The sequence below is a fragment of the Corapipo altera genome, unplaced genomic scaffold, assembly GCF_003945725.1.
Source record: "Corapipo altera isolate COAL_440 unplaced genomic scaffold, ASM394572v1 58, whole genome shotgun sequence".
NCBI lineage: Eukaryota > Metazoa > Chordata > Aves > Passeriformes > Pipridae > Corapipo > Corapipo altera.
The window spans coordinates 2,568,811-2,593,354 of record NW_020884898.1 but is presented as its reverse complement, the minus strand read 5'-3'; the positions used below and the strand labels follow the sequence as shown (position 1 = coordinate 2,593,354).

General features: G+C 36.0%; 1 protein-coding gene across 1 annotated transcript; it reads left to right on the top strand.

The window, feature by feature from the left end:
* HJURP (Holliday junction recognition protein) lies at nt 1–23,234 on the top strand. Its single transcript, XM_027648635.1, has 15 exons — nt 1–164; nt 1,000–1,066; nt 2,327–2,391; nt 2,602–2,757; nt 3,392–3,419; nt 7,797–7,852; nt 9,005–9,044; nt 12,391–12,452; nt 13,534–13,632; nt 15,638–15,736; nt 16,527–16,587; nt 17,557–19,145; nt 19,689–19,752; nt 20,960–21,047; nt 23,121–23,234. The coding sequence occupies exons 1-15, from the start codon at nt 75–77 to the stop codon at nt 23,221–23,223; spliced, it is 2,667 nt and encodes an 888-aa protein (XP_027504436.1). The 5' UTR covers nt 1–74; the 3' UTR covers nt 23,224–23,234.
* The last annotated feature ends 1,310 nt before the right edge of the window (nt 23,235–24,544 follow it).

The window sequence follows — 24,544 nt, the reverse complement described above, 5'->3', positions numbered from 1 at the left end:
CGGCGCGGGGGTCCCGAGGTGGCGGCGGGACTGGGGTCGGTTCTCGTTCTGCTCGCGAGGGGAGCGGCCCCGCCATGGATTTTCATGTGGATGCGAAGCTGCAGGAGCAGCTGCGGCAGAGCAGCGCCCGCTTCATGGCCTCCATGAATCGCATCCTGGAACGGGTGAGCCGTTGGGCCCGGGAGGCCGCGGGCTCCGGGCGCCGTGCCGAGGCGGGCGGGGAGGCGGGGGCGGCCCTGGTGCCTTGGCGGGGGCCAAAAGCAGCTGTCAAATCTGCGCTGTGCCTTGGCAGGAGGGGGCTGGCCAAGGGTCCGCTCCCGCAATGCATCCGTAAAAGTCAAACCTGGGACTGCCAGGCTTGGATGAGCGACTTAAATCATAAGTGCGACCTGACTTGACAGTGCCCTTCGCCCCAAAGCGCTGGCGCGAGATGAGGTGTTTTTAGTGAAGCTGCGGGAAGTGGGAGACTCCCTCCAGGGATCCTCCTCACTTCAGAGCTATTTTGTGTTAAAGGTGTGGGAATGGCGCGCCTCCACCCAGAGATGCGTGTGTTTTTCCAGGGGTGTAAGCTTCCCTGTGCAGGGAAACGTCCTGTGCTGGCACGTGGCCAGGTCTGGCTCTAGGGCGTTTTCCTCGTCTCGTGTCAGATTGGATATTTTTACATGGCGTGAGCTGCAGCTCTATGGGGCTGCTTTCAGCTACTACAGACCAAGTTTGGAGGAAACTGTAAGAGAGGAACTTAACCACTTTTGAGAAATCTCTGGTGCCCTTTTTTGTCATTCCTGGCTATGCCTTGGAATTGAATGGCCTGCATACCTGTTTCCCCTAGGAATTATATATTTCCAAATTGCCAGCTTCTGACTTTGGCCAATAAACCAGCGCACTGATAATTTCTTGTTTTGGATAAAACAAAATTGTCCTAAAAGCAATTGTTATAATGCGTGTTAAATAATAGAATAAATTATTAAAGCGACGGTTTTAATGTTCCTTTTTATTTAGTATAATCATCCTTTTGAAGATGATTACCTTGTTTCCATGGAAACTCTCACTTATGATACACCTGATGGTAAGAACTTCTAAAAGCTTCAATATTTATAAGCTGTGTATTTAGACTTGCTAAAGAATGCAACTGTTGGCAGCTATAGAACCTTTAAGTGCAACAGATATTCAGTTTTGTTCACTTAGGTAAGACATTTCATATGTAAATTTTGGTACACCTGTAAAGAGTTTACTTTTGTGTGCCATTTTAGTCCATTGCTTGCTCCATTTTAGAAAAGAAGAGAGTTATTAGGAAAGTTCAGGATAAAAATGGTTTATGTTTGGATGGCTTGTAAGAAGAATAATCAAAATGGAGAAGACAACGGAAGGAATGGAAATATTAGCGGGAGTTGATATGCATGAATGGATTCTGTAGTTTTATCTCCACTTAGTATTCTGAATACCACTCTGACAAATTTCTGTTATGCCAAACGTCAGGGTGGACTAGGAAGTTAGTATCTTTAACTTTTCATTGAGTGCTCCCATGTGACCAGCATAAATCTATACCATGTTGGGCCATCTCATTGTAATGGTTGATCCATTACAGAGAGATAATGCTTATGGAAAGCTTATTGTGAAAAAAGCTGTTGTTCAAAAATATATTGCTCAAGGTTTTAGTGGGACTTGTGACTTAAGATCTTGGTGGCTTTACTGGGAAATGAAATGTTCTGCCAGTTTTTATTATCACTGACATGAGGGTTGTGATATGTAAATTGCCTTATTAATTCTTGTAGAGTAGGACTTACTGGACATGCACAGGAAGCACTAACAGTACACCAAGGGCTTTTACAGACTGGGAAGCTTGCACTGGGAGAGGGAGAAAACATTCATACAGTACTGTAATAAACAGTTTTGGATTGGTAAAAGCTTGGTTATGCTTTTGGTTTAGTAACCTCTATTCAATATGGAATTAATATGAACCTCAGTCTTGTAAAGCCTTCATTATGGCTTTAAGTAACCTCACATACCATGTAGTCTGCATTCATTAAATGAAATCTAAAAAGCAAAAGAATTTGTCTGTAATGCTTTTTGAATTTTAGCTCAGGGTTTTCAGACTCAGTGCGTTTGATTATTTTTTTTCCTTGCCTGACCTCACAATTAACTTGAAATTACCATATTCTCTTGGTTTGTTTTCCTCTTAAGTTTTTATTTCTGCAGTTGTGTTGGAGGCTATACAGATTTGATAATGTTTTGTTACTCTGTCATATGTTCTTCTTAAATATTTATGTCTATTAAAGTGATGTTTGGTATGGATGGTGTTAATATTGATATTTCTTGCTATTTCTAGGACCAAAAAAATGGGGAAATGTGTCATCCAAGAACATTAAAAAATGGAGAAAGGAAATACTTAAGGTATCTAATAATATAGACCTACTATGCAGTCAAAATGCAGCAATATTTCTTTATATATAAAGATATATATTTTTATATATATATATTTAGTATTACATTCTAATCTTGCTGTGCCATATAATATTTTTAAGAGGTATTAATTAATGACGTCAACATCTGCTTTATAACAGGGATTTAGGATAGTTTGGTTAAGATTTTCAGATGATATAGACTAAAACAGATGACCATTTATTGGTGGTTAGCACAACTAGTAAACCAGGAAAATTTCTTTTTTTTAAATTGCTATCTGTTGGGAACACGTACATTTGGATCTCATCGAAGGTTGTCATTGAAGGTAATACATTGATTCAATTTATCTCGGTTCAGGTAATCAGCTCTTCAATTCTTCGGGGCTTCCTGGTTTCAACTTTACGTTTTCTTTTTTGTTTTTTTCCCTGTAAAATAATGTGCTGAAGTAATTGAAGTATCTTTGCAGTCTCACCACTTGCTGTGTCAGGCTAAAGTCACTACCTCTGTAGTGTGCCTCGGTAGTTTACACAGGAGCTGTTCTGAACCCCACAGGGTGAGGGGATGAGGAATGAAATTCAGCCTTAGGGAAAAAGAGTGGATTTAATGGAGACAAAAAAGGGGCTGTATTTATGATTCCCCCTCCTTTCCACCCCTGGCAATACCTTGTGCATAAACTGCAAAGCATTGCTGTACTGTCTAAATCCATTAAGGACTGCAAGAGAAATTCTCTGTCTTATCCTCTTATGTGGGCCAGTGTTATGTTCTTGTATTGATTTTAACAGCAACAGTGTGGAAAAAAGTGAATGATCAGGCAACTTTTACTCTGTACTTGCGGCTTTTCTGGCAAGGCCATGGGAAATCTGAGGGAAATTTAATGGTTAATTTAAGAAGTGTCTAGTTGTGGAATATACCAAAGTAAATAAAGGCAGTGATTAAACTAATTCTGCTATTCTAAGATTATTCTGACTTTTTTTCCTGTTTCTAATTGCAGCATAATAGAAGAAGTCGAAGGAAAGCAGGTAAGGGTTAAAGAAAAGGTGCTATAAATCATCTTATCCAAAGAATCTTGACTTGATAGAAGACATTCTGGGTTTATGCTAAACTCTTCAGGATACTCGCTGTTTTTTGTGGGGTGAAACCACCCAATAAATCAACAATACTTATGTTTGTAAGAGTTCAGAAATGTAATTTAAAATGTTCAAGAGGAGTAAACGCATTATAATTGATGTTGCTATCATAACAAGTTGATTAAAATATCAATTTGATATGATAGTTAATCAAAGTTGATTATCAATTAATCAAAGAACTTTTTGTTGTGCTTGTCAGTTTTGTCAGATGTTCATCGAATCTAAAAACTCCAGCCCTGACTTTTGTACAAGTGGATAAATTTGAATGTTGCTAGCTTTTTGAAAATAACTAAATAAATAGGCATACCAAAAAATGTGTATCAAAAGAATCTCGTGAATTTGCATGATGAGCTGTCAAAAATATAGCAGATTATTCTGTATACTGAATGAATCAGGCTACCTGCAGGAAAAGGCAGAGTATAGTTACTTTACTAGAGATAGAGTATCATGATGGAAGACAAACTGCACAACAAAGTGTAATTATGATACTCTTGGGGGGGGGGGTGCTGTGACATGTGAACGTTTTCTCTGTTCTGAAAAGGAGATGTATATTCCAATAAAATATATGTATCCCTGGGATAAGTGATGGGGGGAAATTTTCATGTGTAATACAGTGAAGGTATGTTGGGCTTTATTTTCTTAAGGTTTTGACATGGTTTTTTTCAGTGTTGCTTATTTTATGACATTCCTCTGAGAAACTTTTATACTGAACACCTGAGGACAAAACGCAACCTAGCTACTCTTTCTCTACAGTGTTCAGGTATAGCCTTTGAATCAACCTAAGAAATTTAAATGTAGAGCTGGGAAATAAGGGTCTGGTACAAAAAGATTCAGATGATCCAGACTTTTGCCTCTAATCGCCCCATTTGGCTGATGGGGCTGAATACTACAAAAAAAAAAAAGTCTATAATCTGCAGTAAAGCTCAAAAAGAAAGTTAGGTTTTTCAAAGATATGATATTTAAAGCCTTTTACAGGAAATATTTCGCTAATCTTTTTGTTTTGACAGAATGAATGCCTTAGAAGTTCTTAAATGAGGAATTTACTTGGAGTTCTTTAATGCTTTGAAGGCTTGATCTAATTAATTTCAAATTTATTTTGTTGCATTACAGATGAGGTAGAGAAGCAGAAAAATTGATAATATATATATATTTCCAATTTTTTATATAATATGAGCAATGTCTTTAATATTGTATTTAAGTTATCTAAGGGATGAAATATCTAAATATTGCAGTTGGGTGAATAGCTATACTGTTAACAGCTTTTAAGAAAAAAACCTTGCACTGATTTGTATTGATACATTTATATTTACATATGCCATAAAAGATAGAACTTCACAGATTTTGTTCAGCTTAAGAAAACTATATCTTGCAATGACATTTTTAATTTGAAACACGAAAGTACATGAGTAAATACTTGAACTGGCTGATTGTGGTTGCTACTAGCCTTAAAAACCCCAAAAAACTCATGTGCCAACAACCCCCAACCAAAAACCAAGAAAAAAACTCCCATACTTCTATGGATTATTAAAGCTAATGTATGAATTTTACCTCTTCATGTTTTATACTCTTAGGTGGACCTGATAAGTGCTTTCAATTAAGATACATAAAGTTCTGTGCTATTAAGCCATCTTTTTAAGACCCAAATACTTATCAATGAACCCCTCCCCTTGGAATACAACTTGTGCTATTTTTTCCAACTCACAATTCTGAGTTTTGCTGGAATCAAGTTTTACTATTTGGATCGAATGTCCAGTACCCCCACAAAGTTTCACTGATTGAGATGACAATCCTTTGAGTGGTGGTTGGTTTTTGGGGGTTTTTTTATATGGCAGTTCTCAAGAAGGGAGGACCAGGTATGTTAAATTTCAACCTCCAAGAGCAGCAATATTTGTCATATATTAGCTACTTCAAAGGCTTTCTTTCCTTGAAAAATTTTTTTGAAACACAACACCCTCTGTGGTGTTTCAAACATCTTACTCAGTAAATGATTTCACTTGGACAATACTGTGTTCTTCTAATTTCCTGTGTTCCCGATCCAGATATGTTTGGAAAATGCACTATTCAGCTTCTAAAATAATGCATTGCTAATATATTCTAAAGGAAGCATTACTGTAGTTTTCTGCAAAATAGTGAACAGACGTTTCCAGAGAATGTTACAACCTGAAGCCAGAGCTTTCTAGTTATATAACATGCTTCATGAATTTTATATGAGAGAGTAGTTTTATAGCCCAGTTTCCTACTGGTTGGAAACCTGTACTTAGAATAGTTATCAGTGGTCTGTGTCCAAACTGAAGGGAAACGTTAGGAATTTTTTTCCAGGATTCGTCCTGTGCAAGTTATTAGTTTACCTTTCTTTAAGTAAATAGTAGAAGAGAGGATACCTTTAATTTAAGTCTCAGATGATACAGAGTACGGTTGACCCCTGGGAAAGATGGTCTGAAAACTTTGGGCTAAAACTTAAAGTAAACTTTGTGTAATTTCATGCAAAGGAGTTCAAGTACTGGACGTATTAGTGAATAATCAAGTACAGGAAGAGACAATTTTGAAAACTGGTTGTACCAACTGAGAATATCACTCTGTTGTAAAAATAGCATACTCTGTGCTAGAAGATGTGCACAGGTGCCTAACATGTAAAACAGAAAAAACAGGTTTTCTGCCTTGTTCAACAGCAATAAAGCATGTGGTGGAGTGCTTTGGTTTGTGTTTCATAGTAGCCTGTCCGTCTGGAGTGGGTCAGAAAAAGAAACAAATTGCTAGAACCACTGTTGATAGAACATAACTGGAGCAAAAAATAGAAGAATTAAAAAAAAAAAAAAAGAGAAGTTAAATATTATAAAAGCTTTTCAAATTTAAACATAAGGAAGTCCCAAAATCCATTTCTTGAAGATGGAGTTGCTCTTAAGAATGGATTGGACTTCTAGAGATACATTAGTTGTAGTTGTTCCTGCTTTAAAATGCCAGAAGCAATGGATAACATCTTTAGATTCTTTTCCATATGCTTTAAGCCTTTAGAAAACGGGAAATCTTTACATGTTTTCTTGGCACCTATTAAATAACACAAAGTGTTTGTAGGACTAAATAATACTTCTGTGTCTGAGTTAGGCATAAGTTTTCTCACCATGTGACTGAAAAAGTAAATGGCTTGTGATATTTGACATCTATATCTGGAAGCAGAAATGCAGAAAAAAAACAAAGATAACAAAGTCTGCATGAAGCTGAAACTTATTTAATGACAGTCTTGAGTAGGATAAACGTACCTGCTAAAGCAGGTGTATTATTTCTGTTATTTAAATCCAAGTTTACCACATGCATCCAATCATGAGAAGTCTCACTACTGCTTCAGTACCTTCAGAGTCCTGTGTTTGGACATACAGATCTTCTTTTTGGATAAAGGTTAAATTTCTGTATACAAACTTGAGAAGTTCTAGCTTGTTATAGATAAGTTTTTTTAACCATCAAAGCAGTGGTTACAAATAAACCTTGTTTTGGCAATACCAAACCAGTTTTCAGTCTGAGTAATTTTAGTGGCATCAATATCTAGCTCAGCAGCTAATTGTGAAATAACCTTATGTGGATATCACATTTATTTGAAGATATCATCTTCTCTGTGGGTCTAATGCTTTGAGTTTTATTTATATGTGGTTGACTTTTGATAACTAAAGAAGAACAAAATATAGATTTAAATGTAAAAAGGGGAGATCTTGACCAAATTAGACAGATCTTACAGTTCTTATTTTTCCTACTTATGAAATAAATAGGGGGGTAGGGGGAAACAACCCACAAAGATTGTGAATGGGTCTATCTGTGCAGGAAGACAGACACAGCAGTTTTAGAAGGCCCTGTTACCGAAAACTAAAAGGTGCAATAAAGGTTTGGCGCTCTATCCTCAGGCTTCAGGAGTAGTCTTTTCCTTTTCAACATATGCCAAGGAAAATGCACAAAAAGTTTGCAGTTGTCTTCCTTTTGTTCAAGTGATACCACCTGATAAAGGGGTAAATTTTATTTTCTGTGGTGCTTCAGAGTTTGAGAAGAAAGCAGTACGGTATATGTACATCTGATCAGAATTAGTCTCCCGTATTTGGCCAAAAACATGTTCTGGCACTTGCCTATTCTTTGTTTGAGCCCTATGCGTGTTCTCTGTTGAATATTTGTGTTAAATATTTTTAAAAATAGAGTATATACAACTGAAGAATTAATGAGTTCAGGTACCACATTGAATACCTATCGAATTGTAATAGAATTATTTTTTTTCCTCACGTTCATGCTAAGAAAAATCCAAGCAACGGATCAGTGATTTTGAAGGTGGACATTCATCGGTGCATCAGGTATGGGCACCACGTTACATCTGCTTTTAGGGAGTGCTCTCAGGCCAGGTTGGATGAGGCTTTGAGCAACCTGTTCTGTTGGAAGGTTTCTCTGACCATCTCAGAGGGGTTGGAACTAGATCATCTTTAAGGTCCCTTCCCACCCAAACCATTCTGTGATTCCATGACAGCCTCTTTGGGAAAACGTATTTATGTAGTCAAAAACTAAGAAATGAATCATGAGCAGGTGGTCCTGTACAATGATACCAGCCATGGATTTTGGCTGAATTCTACTCTTCCATTTATTTAAAGAGGGAGAGAGCAGTTGGATATAGGCTTTTAACCATCAAGTGTCTTTTTAGTTATGCATTATGTGGGTCAACCTTTTTTAATTATTATTTGTAAAATCTGTGCCGTCTAGAATAGCTTCTTTTGACTCCTTATTTTTTAAGGAGAAAATATTCAGCATTTGAAGAGTGATATGGGCCATCTCACTGGGCACTCGTAATTACTTGTTCTCTATAGATAGTAGTTAAAATTGTCTCATTTTATTGATGCCATTTCAACCCACTATAAATTAATTTTATGATTGCACTGGACAGAATAGATTTAGACTTTTTTAAAAAGAAATTCTGAGGAACACGATGTCAGATGTAGATGGTAAGTATTTATGCATTTTTTTTTATGCCTCTATCAAGACTTCTAAAAAATAGAGCAAGAAAACTATTTGAAATATTATGTATAGATTGTTTGAAGTAAACAATTAAGCATTGTTCAAAGTAAGCAGTTAAGAAACTTTCCTTATCCATTGGAGCACAGAGGAAATCCCCAGTACATGCTAATTTGGTGATTAGAATTCATCTCTCAACTGTTTTTTGTGCTTGTTGGATAATAGCTACTTCTGGCACTGTTTGTCTTAATAAAGAAAAGCTGAGAAGAAAACAGTTTTCCCCACTGACTACTGAGATAGGAGTCAAGGTGAATTTGTGTGCAGATTTGTGGATAAAGATGGTGTCATTTGGACGAAGTTTGTGGAATATGACTCCATTTGTTTCACCACCACCACCACCCCCAAAAAACAATTGAGCAAGCAGTGAAAGCAGAAAATTCTAGAGGTTAGTTAATACAACTTACACTACCACGTATTAAAATTCCTTTCATTGTGCTTTTAAGGAATCTCCTGAGAACACTCAAATGGATACATCTGATATAGGTGGGTTTTTTAATTTACTATTTAGCTATCTTTTTCTTAACTTTTTGAAGAATATTGCAAATAACTTTTTCATCATTTTCTAATATAGTGAAAATAATTTTAATACATGTTCTGTACCCTTTCAGCAAGTAGTGAATAGGAATAGCAAGAGCCTGAAGTACTGGTAGTACTGTGAAATCAATATACACATTCCTCTGAAATTTCAGTTTTGAATCCCTGATATGCTGGAAAGGCAATGTGGAATATGTTCAACTGCCTTTCCTTAATAAAGGAACAGTGAAACAGGAACCTCAACACAGGTGGCAATAGAAACTTTATTAATAATTGCAATTATACATTAAATAGTAGTGATGGGATAAACGCAAGTTTGCATTCAGTTGCAAAAATTCTTCATTAGTGTTTGTTATGGTTTCAACATCAGTCTTGTGGCCTGTCTGCAAAGTTTTGGGAGGTTTTGACCTTGTATTCCCAAATAATTGTTTGTATTAACTAGGGGCAACAGACTTTGGCTCTTTTTTAAATATTTAAAACTTGTATTACTCAACATCTTTTGATTCTTGTGCATATAAAAACTTACTATTTTTCATAAATTAAACTATGGCCAGATGGTAACCAGCAGTTAATGGCTGAAAGAGCAGTTACTGGTGTTTAAATACTGTGGTATTCAATTAAGTACTTCATATAAATATATAGCTGTCTCCAAGGCAGACAATTACTTCTATATTGAGGGTAAATAGAAAATAGCAATCTGAAATGTTTCCTTCTATCATTTGAGAGGATAATTTCAAATATCTATTTGAATGATAAAATAATTTCTGCAAATTTAGAGAACATGACTTTGTGTTTTCTCAACCTGCTCCATGAAATTCAGGAAAGAAATTCCAGAGGAATCTGTAGCTTAGCTTCTCTAAGTGGACTTTGTATTTTGCACTCATGGGATAAATGAGTGATGTGGTTCAGACTCTGGTATCTTCATAGCAGTGTACAATAATATTATTATCCACTCCTCCTCCTTCTCTTGTGAATGTTCTAGGAAGAGACTGGCAAGGATTTTTAGAAACCTCGGTGAGTCCCAGCTATCTCCAAACACAGTAAGATGTAGAAATTAGATTCTCTAGAGATATAGGATTGAATTCCTCACATAAAAATGGAATTCCCCCTGGTGTTTGGGCATTTTTTTTGATTTTTGGTGGTTTTTTTGGTGGTTGTGGGTTTTTTAATATCTAAAAGATTAGCAATAGGGCATGTTAACTTAAGGAAAAAAGCGTATCTTTAGCTGTTCTAGCTAAAATTTTAGGGTTTGGCAGGTTCTTTTCCATTTTTAGTATTCATACAGAATGCTTCACACTTCTCAGTGAAGGCAGACTTTTTTTCTGGGTATTATCCAATATTTTTGTTCTGAGAGTATTCAAAGCCTATCAACAACAAGTAAAAATATAGTGAAATAACTCTCACATGTACCTGCAAATATTATTCTGTCCTTAACAGGGAAAATTAAGGCTACCTTCTTTGCTCTCACAGGCAGTAGCCTAGCAGAATATAGTGATTTCTATTTCTGAACAATATCTTGTATCTATTAGGATATTATCACAGAAAAATGAATTTATTTGGAGAAAGGGGTAAATAAGTTACAACTTTTAGGTAATGATATTGTTCGAGTGCATCTCTAGAGAAACAGCTTTCTGTGTTATAGGCGAAATTTTCGAGAGAGAAGGGTAGGAGTTTTCACTTTTCCTCTCTGTTCTGCATTTGAGGTGCAAAGGTGTTCCCATATTTCCCCTTTGACCTTTTAAAAACACTTCCAGATTTCCTGGAGAAGATATTTTGGGGTTTTTTTCTGTTCTGGGCTGTGCCATGGCCCTCTGCTAATAAATGATGTTCCAGTGATTTGAAGTATGATTGACAGCACATTGAAGACATAGTAAAATTACCCTTTTGTGAGGATTCATACTTAGAAGAATATTCAACTTGCATACTGATCAATTCACCCTAATACAAACTTGTTTTCTAATAATTTGTCATTGGTGATGGAGTTGACCATTGGCACAGCAGCTGTTCCCTTTATCTCAAGAACCTCCCATTTTTGTAGTGGTCTAGTCTGGTTGTCTTGGTGAACATTTAGGAAGCAATCTGACAGTTTTGTGCCCAATTCTACTGGAGGAAGAAGACTGAATGGCAGGAAGGGTAAGAGCTGTTACAACAGAAACTGGAGACTGAAACTTCTCCCAATTAAACCATTAACATTCTTATTGCTTCCTCCACTACTGATGCTTAGTAACTGATTTCCTGTGAATAAAATGACCACAAATTTGTCTTCCATTGGTCATGTGGGAAGAAACTGATAATCTGACAGGTATGGGTTTCGGTTCTAGTAATTCTTCTAGGGTCAGGTACCCTGTTAAAACCAACCCTCTGGTTGCTCAACAACTTCACCAGAAGATGTGTTATCTCCCACAAAGACAGCATTTCTTTTGTGCATATCTTTATCATAGCTCTATAGCACAGAGGTGATGATTACACTGACAGGGAACTGAAAGGAAAGGTGGGATGAGCTGGAAAAGATTTTCATTCTAGTTTTAGCAATTTCGGGATAGTGTGACAAGGCAGTGATGTGGTAGGTATCATAAGCAAGATTTTTTTCACTCACTCTTTTCCTTTTCAGGGTTATTCTCCTCTTCTTTTTCCCTCTCTGTGATGAACCCAGGGAGATTCAGAAATCAGGGCTTACAATGCAGTCACGTGTTTTATGATCATGGAAGATAGTGACTTTAGCTAATGATGAATTGGAAGGTCTGGCTATATCTAGCAAAAAAATGTTTTGTTGCATTTCATTCACAAAAATACCCATAGACTACCTAAAAATTGAGTTTAAATATTGTGACTTGCTTTTTCATATTCTCAGGTCTGTCTTATTTCTCATTTTGTCAGTTCTAAGGTGGTCTCGACAAAAAGAAACTAATAAAACGAAGTGTGGTAGAAGGTCCTTGCTATCTTTGTTGGCATATTTAGAAATGGAGTGGGAATTATGCATTAATGAATAGTGAATCTTGAAGACCAAGAAAATAAAGACCTTTGAAAATGTTTTACTCTCTGAAACAATTAACATAAATCTTGAAGAACTGGAAAGAAACAAGTTATCTTCACTCTTCTTTGTTCCCCTCAAGACGTTTATGAACGCATAAACCATGCTTTTCAGTTGGACTTGAAATGGAAATGTAATAGAGCTTTAGTGTAGAAAATAATTTTCTAAAATGAAACTAGTGTAGTCAATAGCTTGTATGTGTTTAAAAACTTTCTCTTTTGGTTTTGAGTGCAACTATATTTAATATTTATCTTCAAACTGTAGATGAAGCGAGTGATGTTGAAATGGTTTCAGTAAGAAGAAAATTTGAAGACGTTCACCTCCAGGTAAAAATTTTTGGTGTCTAATGTAATGGAATAATTTTGTGTTCAATAGAAATTATTAATTATTTGAGTAGTTTCTACGTACCTGATGAGTTGATGTAGTCAGCAGAAGACTCTATGTAGTCTGCACCTTAATACACATTTTTAGTAAGTATAGCAAATGAGAGCTTCAATAAATAATGTCATAAAGACCAGTATGAAGTAATATTATTGTCTTGGTAATATTAGTATGCTAGAGAGAACTATACGTTTTATTGTAACAGACAACCCTGAGAAAGGTTATTATAGGTAAGGAAAAAGAGTAATCGAATGAAGTGTAAAGTGAAAACACTTATAAAAAATATGATCGTTCACCTGAGCGTCTAAAAAAGTAGGTAACATGATTTAAAACAAAAAGTAAATCTGAAATAATGGATGATACAACAAAAGCAGACTGGAATCTTCTGCTGTTGCTTCCCAAACTACACTGTGGGTATCAAGACTACCCAATATTTATATTGATGAAGAAAAATGTAACACAGGCTTTGCATGTGCAACCATTCTAACCCTGTGTTCTGCTTGCTCAAATACCATTACTAAAAATGGAATTTATTTTCCTTACTTGTTTAGCATAGTGCTAGTGTCATGTCTCTGACAACAGCTAATATACACTGCTTCAGAAAGCAAGAGTTTCATTAACGAATTGCCGTTTCTCATTAAATACTCTTAGTTTTTACACAGAGGTGAGTTACAGAGTAGCCCTTAATTTGCATATGAATTCTTATGGGATCTTAAAAATAGGTGTAAAGACTTGTAGCCGTCATTACCAATACTTTCTAAGTTTTTTTTTTCTTTTTTTTGTTTTATATGGGTGTTTTGTTTGTCTGTTTCTATCTGTGGATTTTTCAGAGCCTGTACATGCTTTTGCTTCTTGGGATTTTTCTTTTTTTTTACATTAAAGGTATACATTAAAAATATGTTTATGCTTGTTGGATATCCTCATCTGAATAACAGTAGTTTGCAGCAAATCCGTGTAATATATCTGGGTTTGTCAGTGCCTATAATTTCTATGTGTCTTAATTATTTTTTTTTATTTTCCTCTAAGAATCTGAATGTAGATGATGGAAAAATTCAAGAGAAAGTCAAAGTTCCAGTGGATGTGATTGTACAAGATGATGCTAGAAAAATTCCCAGATGGATTGAGGTAATATGTTTCTCCTATTCTAAGTTATGTTGCCTTAAAATCGGGAGCAAAAAAACTCACTAGGCTAATTTAGTAGAGATAAGAGAGCAGGTCTTTAATGAAGGCCTTCTGACACAAGGAGTACAAAAAGCGAGCCCACGTGTCCAGGGGTTACACAATTAATGATCTGATCCAAGAACCACAACCCCACCACCACCCCCCTACCCCGATATACCCCCCCAGGCACTCCTCCCTGGAAATTGAGTCAGAGGAGAAACAGGAGGCCAGGCCCAAAAGAGTTAACTAAGAAATTTGGGCCTGCTAACAAGCTACTAACATCCAAAACGATCTGTGCTTGTTCTGTTCTACTTACTGGACCATCATGGCTGGGCTTGATGATTTAGGAAGGCTCTATCCACGTTTGTTACAAGCACACTGGTGGCTAATGAGGCCAATACGAGATAGACATGTCCGATTGCAAAAGGCACAGCAGAAAGACTCCTCAGGTGACATATTCAGCAAGACACGATTCTTTCTGCATTGTCTATTCTCCTTGAGAGTGATCCTGTGTGTGTTCTCAAAGGAAGCAGCAGCGTTATAGATGGTGTGTCTTTGGGCCTCCCGATTTGAGGCCAGAGTAGACCAGTTATATTGATCAATATGGCCAAGGCTGAGACGATGTTTCAGGGAGTCCTTGTATCTTCGCTTTGGGGCTCCTCTCTTGCGGCAACCAGTGGCAAGTTCACCATAGAGCAAGATCTTAGGGAGGCAGTGGTCCTTCATCCTGGAGACGTGTCCTGCCCAGGGCAGCTGTGTTCTCAGCAACATGGCCTCAATGCTTGTGACTGCTGCTTGTTCTAGAACAGATGTATTGGTCACATAATCTGACCAGTGGACGTTTAGGATTGTTCAGAGGCAGCGTTGATGGAAGCGTTCTAGGAGACGCAGGTGGTGGCGGTAGATGACCCGTGATTCGGAACCATATAAGAGAGTAGACAACACTGTGGCTTTGTAAACACTGATCTTTGTACTTTTCTTCAAGTGTTTATTATGCCATACTCTTTTATGGAGTTTACTTACTGGACCAAAACTTAAGGGAATGGTAAAAGAACATGTCATAGTCCTAGAGGTAATAAATTAAGATGCAGTAGGCTAAGGTAGACATTTGAATAGAAGAAGCAGGCCATGAGCCAAGGCTTTTTCCAGGCTTCAGTGAGTGGGTCGAGAACAATGGAAAAGAAGAGAGGTCAAGCTGAGGAAGATGAGAACTAGCCCCCAGACTCGGAGAGAAAGAACAGAACTCCCACCAAAATTAAGGGCCAAGAGAAGCACTGCCTCAAGCCCCGCCTGAGCTCCACCTATACTCCTCCTGTTATTCATATGTATAGATAGATGCTGTAATCACTTGAATATGCATTTAATCATATATGAAAATTGTATAAAAACTGCTGATTCTGTGTGAATCCTTTGAGAAAGTTTTTCCAGCAATAGCTGGCTTGCTCCCAGCGCTGTCAATAAATACCTTTGCTGCTCAAAGATCAAAAAGGATTCTGGGCAGTTTACTATACCGGATTTCTTGGATTCAGAGGTCCTAAGACCCCCTTTCTTCCTCATCTTCCTCTTCCTCACGGCATGTACTGTCTTTGGAGCTTCTCCAAGGTTCCAGGCTTGGAGGTGGCTTTGACTGTGATGGTCTCTTGTTGTTCAGGCCTAGGGGGTGTATGTTCTTAAACAGAATATGTTTACTATAGTCCTGCCTTGAAAGGAGCCTAAACAAGCCTAAAGAATTTAGAAAACTCTATGTGAAATGGGGGAATAGGGTTTGGGAAGTGTTAACTATTATGCTGAAGTGTGGGAGATTACTCAGCTACGTTAAAATCTACAAAAAGCTATAAATCTTAAAAATTCAAAGGCATCCATCAGTTATTAGATAAATAGCAGTTTGCAACAAATCTGTGTAATACGTTTGGGTTTGTCAATGCCTCTAATTTCTATGTGGTTTAATTTTTTTTTGTTTTCCTCTAAGATTCCGAATGTAGACGACAAAAGAATTCAAGAGAAAGTCAAAGTTCCAGTGGATGTGATTGTACAAGATGATGCTAGAAAAATTCCCAGATGGATTGAGGTAACATATTTCTCCTATTCTGCTACAAGTTATCAGCTAATTAGAATAAAATAAGAACTCTCTAACTGGGTAGCACAATGAATTCTAACAGAACTTCTCTACAGTTTCATCATCGTTCCTCTCCTGCCTGCTATCTGTGTAAATATTGTAATATCTCAGGTTTCTGACAGTAATGATTTGTAAGAAACAGAACAAACAATTTACAAATTTATTTTTATTTTTTTTGCTTTTATACTTTGTTCTTTTAACCTTGATATGCAAGTCAATTTTTCAATCGGTAAGTTTTTTGAAAAGTCCAAATTTGAGCTTTGTAGTGAAAAAAAGTTTTAGCTTTGTTTGGGTTTTGGGGGTGAGGGGGACTGGAGGTGAAGTGTTATGTTGCATGGTAAAGCTTCTGTTTTCTGCTGGAGTTGCCAGAGATGTATAGATGTATAGATTATCCAGGGGTGTGTGTGTATATACATATATATATATAGATATATATATCCATGTATGAATTTTCATATTTGGGAAAGGGGTTAATATAGAATACATAATATATAAGTTGCAAAAAATTATAAATAGCTTTCCAAGTTTAAACTTGTAAGTCTTAACAATTCTTACTGAAGTCTTAGACTAGATATTTTCCACTTTTCCTGAACTTAGCTAAGCCCCTTAGGACCACAAATATACAGGACCTACTACAGCAAGGAGAGATGAGACGGAGTCACAAGCAGGGTTTTGATGTTACCTTTAACATGCAAAAAATTCAGAATATGAGATTGTGTCTTTTCCTTTGTTTGTTTTTCAGGTAACACCTCAATGTTTGCCGAAAGATTTTCCTGTAACTTTGTCTGTGCAAGAACTGATTGGTAAAACTAAATTTTTTTGTCCGTTGACCAAATATATTAGTTACAAAATGTGGTTTTATTAAAATTTATTAGAAAAAATATTTAATTTCTTGTAAACAAAGAAGCGTTATTTATCCAACAGAAAAGTCAAATGAGTTGGATTTCGAAAGGGAAGTTAGGCATGATTTTGCTTGGGGCAAAATATATATGAAAATCAGAAAATAAATAATTTGTATACATAAATCCAGCTTTTCTTAAATAACCCCAGGAAAAAAAATGCACAGTTACAATATTCAGCAGCATTTAGCTCTTTGAAATGAAAGCATGATTTTTTAGTTCTCCTTATTTTAAATTCAAGGAATGTAATAGAATGGCTTTGAGTCTGCTGGTAACTGGTACTTAAAGTGGTACTTTGCTAGTAAACTTGCTTCAAAAGCTTTCCAGACTTGATGCAAACCTAAGGTAGAGTTCTGATGTAAATATTTCAACTAACAACTACAAAAAGCATTACTTTCATCATGGTTTTTGGCAAGTAAAGCTGCAATGGTACTAGCCAAGTACAAAGCTATCAAGTAACATGGAAACAGAGGAACAAAACCTGTTGGATAAGGCTGTTTCTCCTAGTCAGAAATCACAGAGGGCAAAGAGAAGTCTTCCTCTACAATTAAAATTTTTTTATATCTCTATATTATGCTGCTTTAAATTCTGGGTTCCTGTTCCAACACATTAAATTTCTATCCTCTATAATTTGTGAATTGCATATGGTTAGGAAAAGTATTAGTTTTTTTCCTAATGGTTTGTAAGTTAATTATCCATGTTAATTAGCCCGGCAGTAAAGCTTAATGAAATATGCTATTACAGTAAGACTACCTGTATCATCTGCCATTGTTTCTAAGTCATACAATGCATTACTGGAAGTGCCCTAATAGATGTGGAATCTTTTCCTTCTTCTGGTTTTGTTTCTTGACTAATTTGGCTTTGTTTTTTCAGTAGACAATCAAGCTCCTGTTTGCAGAAAGAAACTAGAGTTGTCGAATGAATGTTCTTCATCCGGATTTCTACAGTTACAGTATTCTGGTATTCCCATTCCATCAAATACAAAAACCATACCCACGCACCGACCTTCTGCGGAGCTGAATACGACTTACTGTGACAGTGTCTTCGAAGAATGCCCGTCTGCGTGCGGGGGGTGCTCCTTGAGCAATACAACTCTTGCAGACTTGTATCCAGTGATGTTAGAGACGTTTACAAGGCTCATGACAAAGCACTCTCAGGGAAAAGTATTAAAATACTTACTTGGGCACTTAAGGTCCAAAAGATGTCATTCTAGAAGACCAAAGATCAATATCACTGTAGACAAAATAAAAGGGTTCAGGCCTTTTAAACTAAAGAAAGGACTATACAGCATATGCAACAGTAGAAGTGAAGACAATCAGAATCCAACCTCTGGAAATGAGAGCAGAGAATTTTGTTATGATAATTGTCTCATTAATAATTCATCTGCTCTGGTACCTTATACTGATACAAATGAATTCAAAATGGACTACTCTGACTCAAGTTTAGAACATTGTCTGGTACCTGGAAAAGGCCAAAAAGTCTCCATACAGACTGTTTTTCCTAATGTTATGGCTAAAATGGGAGAGACATTTGTAGCTGAAGATGAGTTGCAGACTACTGCCTCAGTGAAGAGTTCAGAATACAAAGAAAGTGAAAAATTGGCCAACAGATGTTCCTCAGAACACAATTTTGTAATACCTATTGCCAGTTCAGAGTTAACAGGGCTTCATCTTGTAAACGAGAGCAAGACTCAGAAAACTGACTTTTCTTGTGGTACCTCAGACTCATGTTCATCTACTTACAGTTCCTATGGCAGTAATAACACTTCTGCACCCGTCACAAACTATTCTTCTGCCAGAGCATCAAATACTTTGCTCATAAATCCTGAAAAAATAATTTCTGAAGGACAAATTTCTTTCCAGCACAAACACTCATTTTCCTCATCATTTATGAAGCAGACTCCTTCAAAGATGCCCCAGAAATATGAAGATGCATTTGAAAAACTCTACTACAAAGTGTGTTCAGAAGAAATCCAAAAGCCTTTGGTATTGAGAAGACCTCCTTCAAATTCACAGAACCTTGAAGAGAAAGGAAGATTAATGAAAAGTAATCTAAATGGTTTTGTGAAGCCCAGAACACAGTATGATAGAGAATTTGACAGGATCTATGAGCTATTGTGTAGTAAGCCTGTTCCAAAACTTCCTGGGTTACAGAGAGCTTCAAATTTAAGGAAATATGAAGGAATAAAGATGTCTGAAACTGTAAATGCTCTTGTAAACTCACCTGTTCGCACTTTATCTGCAATTCCCAGAGTTAAAAGATTAGGAAATTTTCAAAATGATCTTCCTTGTTCACCAGTAAAGCGACTGAAACATATACCAGAACATTATTTTTCTTCAACAAAATGTCAAGAGATTTCTCACAGAAAAAAGCTTAATCTTCAGACAGTCGACATGGATTTTTTGAGCACATATAATGGCAACAACCCCAGCTTTTTTGAAGATCACAGCTGTCAGAGTCAGGTACTTAAGGATCTTGTAACAACAACAACAACAAAAAAAGATTGTGCACTCATAGGTATTTGGAGAAGGGCTTAAAAATGGATTAGAGCTGCTTGAACTACAGATAGCGTACTTCTGGTGCTGTTTGGTCAGTAGGGATATTTTATGGCTTTGGGGATATTTATTTGCTGAAATATAAGTTGTATCAGGTCTGGAATGTGTGAGGGAGCTCACTGTATTTAATAACCTTGAAAATGATTATAAAACACTCAGTGAAAGATTTTGTTACGTTTTAATAGACAATGTCACTGGTTAAAATAATCTCAAATAATGACCCTGTTAATTGAGGTGTTGTCCTTCTGAAATGATGACATTTTAATAATTTTATAGATGGACAAGGTGAGACACAAATTAGGCTTTACTGGGTTTCACTGGAATCATTAGACTTGTTGATTTAAATATTAAATCAGACCCTTATTTCTAGGTTCTCAGTAATTTCTGGGGCAAGCTGTGAAATAATATGAGTTTTTTCATCAATGTTATTTGTCGATGCTTTATTTTCAGCACTCTGGATTTCGTGATTCTTCAGATAAAACTTCCCTTGATATTCCTCGTACTTGCCCACAAGGTTAGTTTAAGATGCTTTGAGTTTACTACCTTAGCAATCACAAGCACTTCCTCAAATGGTAAATCTACAGAGCTCAATACACAACTGTCTAGATGACAGCTCTTCTTCCTTGGTAATAATTGGATGCGCTTCTTTCTTTAAGTAAGGAATCTGTAGACAAAAGAGTTTTTTCTGAATCACATGCTGTTTAAGAAGTTTATGTTAACTAGGACTTTTCCTACCAAAGTGTTTCTTATTATCCACTAGTTTTCTCTCTTCCTGTTTTGTATTTTATTTAAAGTTCACTGTTACTTTCTGTATCTGTATGTTCAGCAGGAAAGGAGTAGTTCGTTAATCCTACGCTTGAATAACTAAATGCTTTTGTTTTGTTTCTTCAGATTTACAAAAACTTGGAATTGAGTTGTTGCATGGCTACTATCATGCTTTCTTAGATCAATTAGATTATTAATCTGGATAAAGACTTTTGCTAAATCAGGACAGTAGAATTTCATTATTAAAAAAAAAAAAAAAAAAAAAACCGAAAAATCAGAAAACCTACATCAGTGTAAAATTTTAAATGCTAATGTTTTGGTTTCTGTTTCAAAAACTGATTTTGGTTACTCTATGTATATAACATAATCTTAACTTTTGTACTGCAAAGTAAAATCACCAATATTTATTTTCCATACTTTTTTTTATTAACCTTGTCATCAAGATAAAAACTAACACATAAAGGAATATACAGAAGGTGTCTTGAAATATTGTCAACTGGCACACAAGTAGAAAATGGCAGATGAAATATACTTGTTTGCATGGTTCTTGCTTGGTTGAATTTTCATTAGTGATTAATTGTACAGAATTTGATTATTTGAGCTTAATTTATCCCATCTGTCTTATTTTGCTTTCCTTAAATATTAACCCGTACTTTATGTATTAAATTTTTTTATATCAACAGTTCCTTATACATTTTTCAATTGATGACAAATTATAAGCATTTTCCAGAAACCTAACTTATACTTAAATATATTCAGTCTTTAAAAATGTATTTGAAATTGTTTTACCAGGAGCTTTTCCATGAGACTATTTTCATAGGGAAATTTGCTCATTAAAGTATGCCAATGAAGTATTTCCAGCGTTGGATTAGACTAATATTTTAACAACATACTGCAGTGTTCATGCTACTCAGCATTGTTCTTGCCCTTTTCATACCACTGTTTTTCATCATCAGAAGCTGGGATTGCATATCCCCACTCTGGTTGGCCCGGGAAAATGATGATTTGCAGCTCTCCCAGAAACGTGCAGATGTGTCACCAAAGGTAAGAGCTTCTTGAAAAAAGATTTCAAAATTAATTCTTGCTGCTCTGCTTCTATATGAAAGGTATGGAGGTTTCATACATGCTTCTAGAATGAAAATCAATATGGGAGAGCCCAAGCTAAGCTGCAGACTTGGACCCTAAAGGGCAGATGTCTGTGGACAAAACTAACCAGACTCCAGCATGGATGGCCAGCGAACACAAGTTGGCCTAACTTCGTCCTTACTTATTTTGTGTTCATTACGGAGGCATTTATTATTTTAGATACACTAGAGAATTGTTTTGATTGTGGCTGTGTGTTTGAGCTAACAAGTCCTCTCAGATCCATAAACTGTGGAGAGTGCAGTATGTTGCCATTTAAAAGGACTTTCAAAAGTTAGCCCCTGTGCAGTTGGGCGTCATTACCTGCATTTTCGCTCTGTGTACAAGCAGTGGCTCTGCTTGGAAGATATCAAAGATCCTTTCCTCCTGCTGATATTGCTACTGGCAGTGTGCTTAGATCTCTGGAAGGAGGACACTTCATGGAATACTGGCCTACTACATCTGTTTTTCTTACAAAATATGTAACTTTTAAGAAATTATCAAGCTTCAGATCTCTTGGATTTTTAATTGCAAACACTTAATAGTCAACAAGATTTAAAAAAAGCATTAAAAGCTCTCTATTAAAAGCTCTCTAAACAGTTTTTCATTTTATTTTCCAAAACATTTTTTACGTGCTTTTTTACCACAAAATCTAATTTGTAACCACAAAATATGCTGGCTTCTCAAACTCAGTCAAGAAATATTTTCACCGTGCTTGAGAAGATCATACAGCTGATATCAAAATTTACTCACAATGTTTGAATTAAAACTTCAAAGGAAGCTGAAAGCGTTTTTAAACTTCTTGTATGGAGAACTTAACCAGAAAAGAGGCTTTGTGATTTAAAGAAAAAAGTTTCAGTTTATGCAAAGACGAAATTAAAACTTAGAGGCTTGTATTAAAAATGCATACCTTATTGATAAAGATTATATTTGTATTATTTTTTATATAATGGAAGATTGGAGACAAGCTGATGAGTATACATATATATATATATATGTGATGTTGAGTATGTCCACTTTGCTGAGTAAAGTTCTGCTCAGTTCTTGGGTTTCCTTCTGATTTTCCTCTTTGTTTTTTCCCGTCTCCATACAAAACAGCCATCCCTATAAGATTAATGATTGTTCTAAAGGAAATGTTTTTTCCTTTTCTTAATGCATGTAAGTAGAGAAATCAGGATTCCACAGAGTGTTTTCTTGCCAAACCATCTGGAATAAAATCTATTTCTTTGTTCCTTAATTACACAAATACATGTTTGCTGATTTGTAGCCAAAACGGACTGTCAGCTGGCAAGTTTTCTTAGGCCTGTGGTGTGATATTTTTAGCTTTCTATGTTTCCCAGCATTGAGGCTCTTCTTTAATGGCTTCAGATCCCTCAGAAGTTTTATGCCGAAGCCATGTGGCAAAATGCTCTATGTTGTAATGAATGGTTCTGAAAAGAAAAGGAATGTTGTCTTTCTGTCTGGAACTAGATTGCCTTTATCTAGATGATTATGAAAGAGATATTTCTGATAAAGAAGTGTTCACAACTAATGAACTTCAATTCTGTGTGAATGCTGTCCTACAGCTGCCCTGCTATACTTAATTGTCACTTGTAAACAAAATTAGTTTAAAATAGGGGACAGAAAAAAATTATGCAATTTCTTAAGTAATATGCGAGGAAATAATTGTGTTCTCACTTGTGTCTTTAATTTTTAGCTATTTGTGAATACAGTCAAAGATTGCATGTTGAAGTTTAATAAGTATATATAACTTAGGTTGATGTAGTAGCATTACTGAGGCTTTAAAATGACAGCATGAAAAGCTTTCTCTCTGAAAGCACATAGGATTTCAGACGAGGAGTCCTGCTGCTGTTCACAGTTAAGATGTTCAGCTATTTTGCTTTGGCAACTTGTTTCAGTTTCATTCTGTTCACTGGAATTTCAGCAAACATAGTATTTTTGTGTAATTTACTTTGTCATCTAAATGGATTATTGTTTTGGGGTTTTTTTCCATAGGGTATACAGAAAATTAAGCTACACTGATGGGAAAGACCAAAATCCCAGCAATACCTTTGACTTCCCCGGCAAAACTCATCAAGGAGCATTCACAGACTGCTAAATATAAAACACAGTTTTTATAAAGTTTGCCCTTAATCTGGCTTTCTTTCTTCTTCCAATAATCAAGTATGTTTGTAATACACAACTAGTTCTGATATATACTTCCTTGCAATATAATTCTTCAGGAATGGGTTTATCCCTTTTGACAGGACATTTCTTACCCAGTTTATGGCTAAGTTGGAATTGTGGTTTTTCGCGCTTATAATAACAGAATGTTATCTATATTACCTTTTATCTGTTAATAAACTTTGATTGTTAATGTGTTAATAATAAGATAAGGAACAAGCTCATTCACCTAAATTCCTGCTTATTCATACTTTCTCTATGTCTCAGTACACCCCCAAATTCAGTATTATATGCTATGATTTTTGTCTGTTATGCCATATTAATGTTAAAATTTTATAAGTATCTCACCAAAGCTGATTGTTCAGTGGAATTTTATAAATTTTACTGGATTTGGTAAAGTTATGTTCTGTATTCTGACACAATTTGTATTCTAAATAAAAAATTATTTTGAACAAATACCTGCTTTCAACATTTTTATTTCAGGTATGAGAATTCTCAGGAGGAGTTTGTATACCTACAGCAAATACCTGAGAATGACTTTTCAGGGTCCCACAGGTTTTTATTGCTGTGGTCTTCCTCAGCAAGGGGATTGTGTTAGTGGTGTCAGGTCAAGTACTCTCTTTTATCAGCATTGCCCCTTGTCAGCTTTCTGAGCTCCAGAAAAGGAAAAAAATGTTTTTCTTTGGCTTCATTTCTGGGCACACAGTAGTGTTTTGTGTTATCTTAGCTCTTAAAATCAAACTCCTATTATCTTAAATGCGGTTCTTCAATGGCACAAGAAGCCAGCTTCAGTGAGGTTTTCTCTGCAGTAAGAACTTCTGCAATGTGCATAAACATTCTATATTCCCTCATAATTTGGATATTATGATTCCTTCAACAACATCAACAAAAGATTTTCTTTTAGAAATGCTGTTGTGGTTCATTTTTCTTCCTATTCAGACATGGATGCACTGTAGGAAATATGCTTTATTCCCTACCTTCTCCTTGAATTAGTTGAGGTAATTGTTTCCCAGTATTTCTTCATACACCAGTACTGAGAGACTGCAATTGGGTTTTGGACATGTTCTGACTCTAGATATGAATTCTACCCAGCAACTTTAATGAAGGCTCACCCAGGTTGAAAGGTAAGCTTGTTTATACAACATAAACAGGGTATAAACCTACACCTAGCAAAACCTTTTCTTATTTTGTTGTAATTAGTTGAAACTTGCTTTATACATAAAGAATTTAACTAGTATGTGATACTTTGTCAGTCT

Coding starts and splice junctions, on each gene's coding strand:
- HJURP (XM_027648635.1), top strand. CDS start 75: ATGGATTTTCATGTGGATGCGAAGCTGCAGGAGCAGCTGCGGCAGAGC. Junction 3,420..7,796: donor AAGAAGTCGAAGGAAAGCAG/GTAAGGGTTAAA, acceptor GTTCATGCTAAG/AAAAATCCAAGCAACGGATC. Junction 19,146..19,688: donor ATCACAGCTGTCAGAGTCAG/GTACTTAAGGAT, acceptor CTTTATTTTCAG/CACTCTGGATTTCGTGATTC.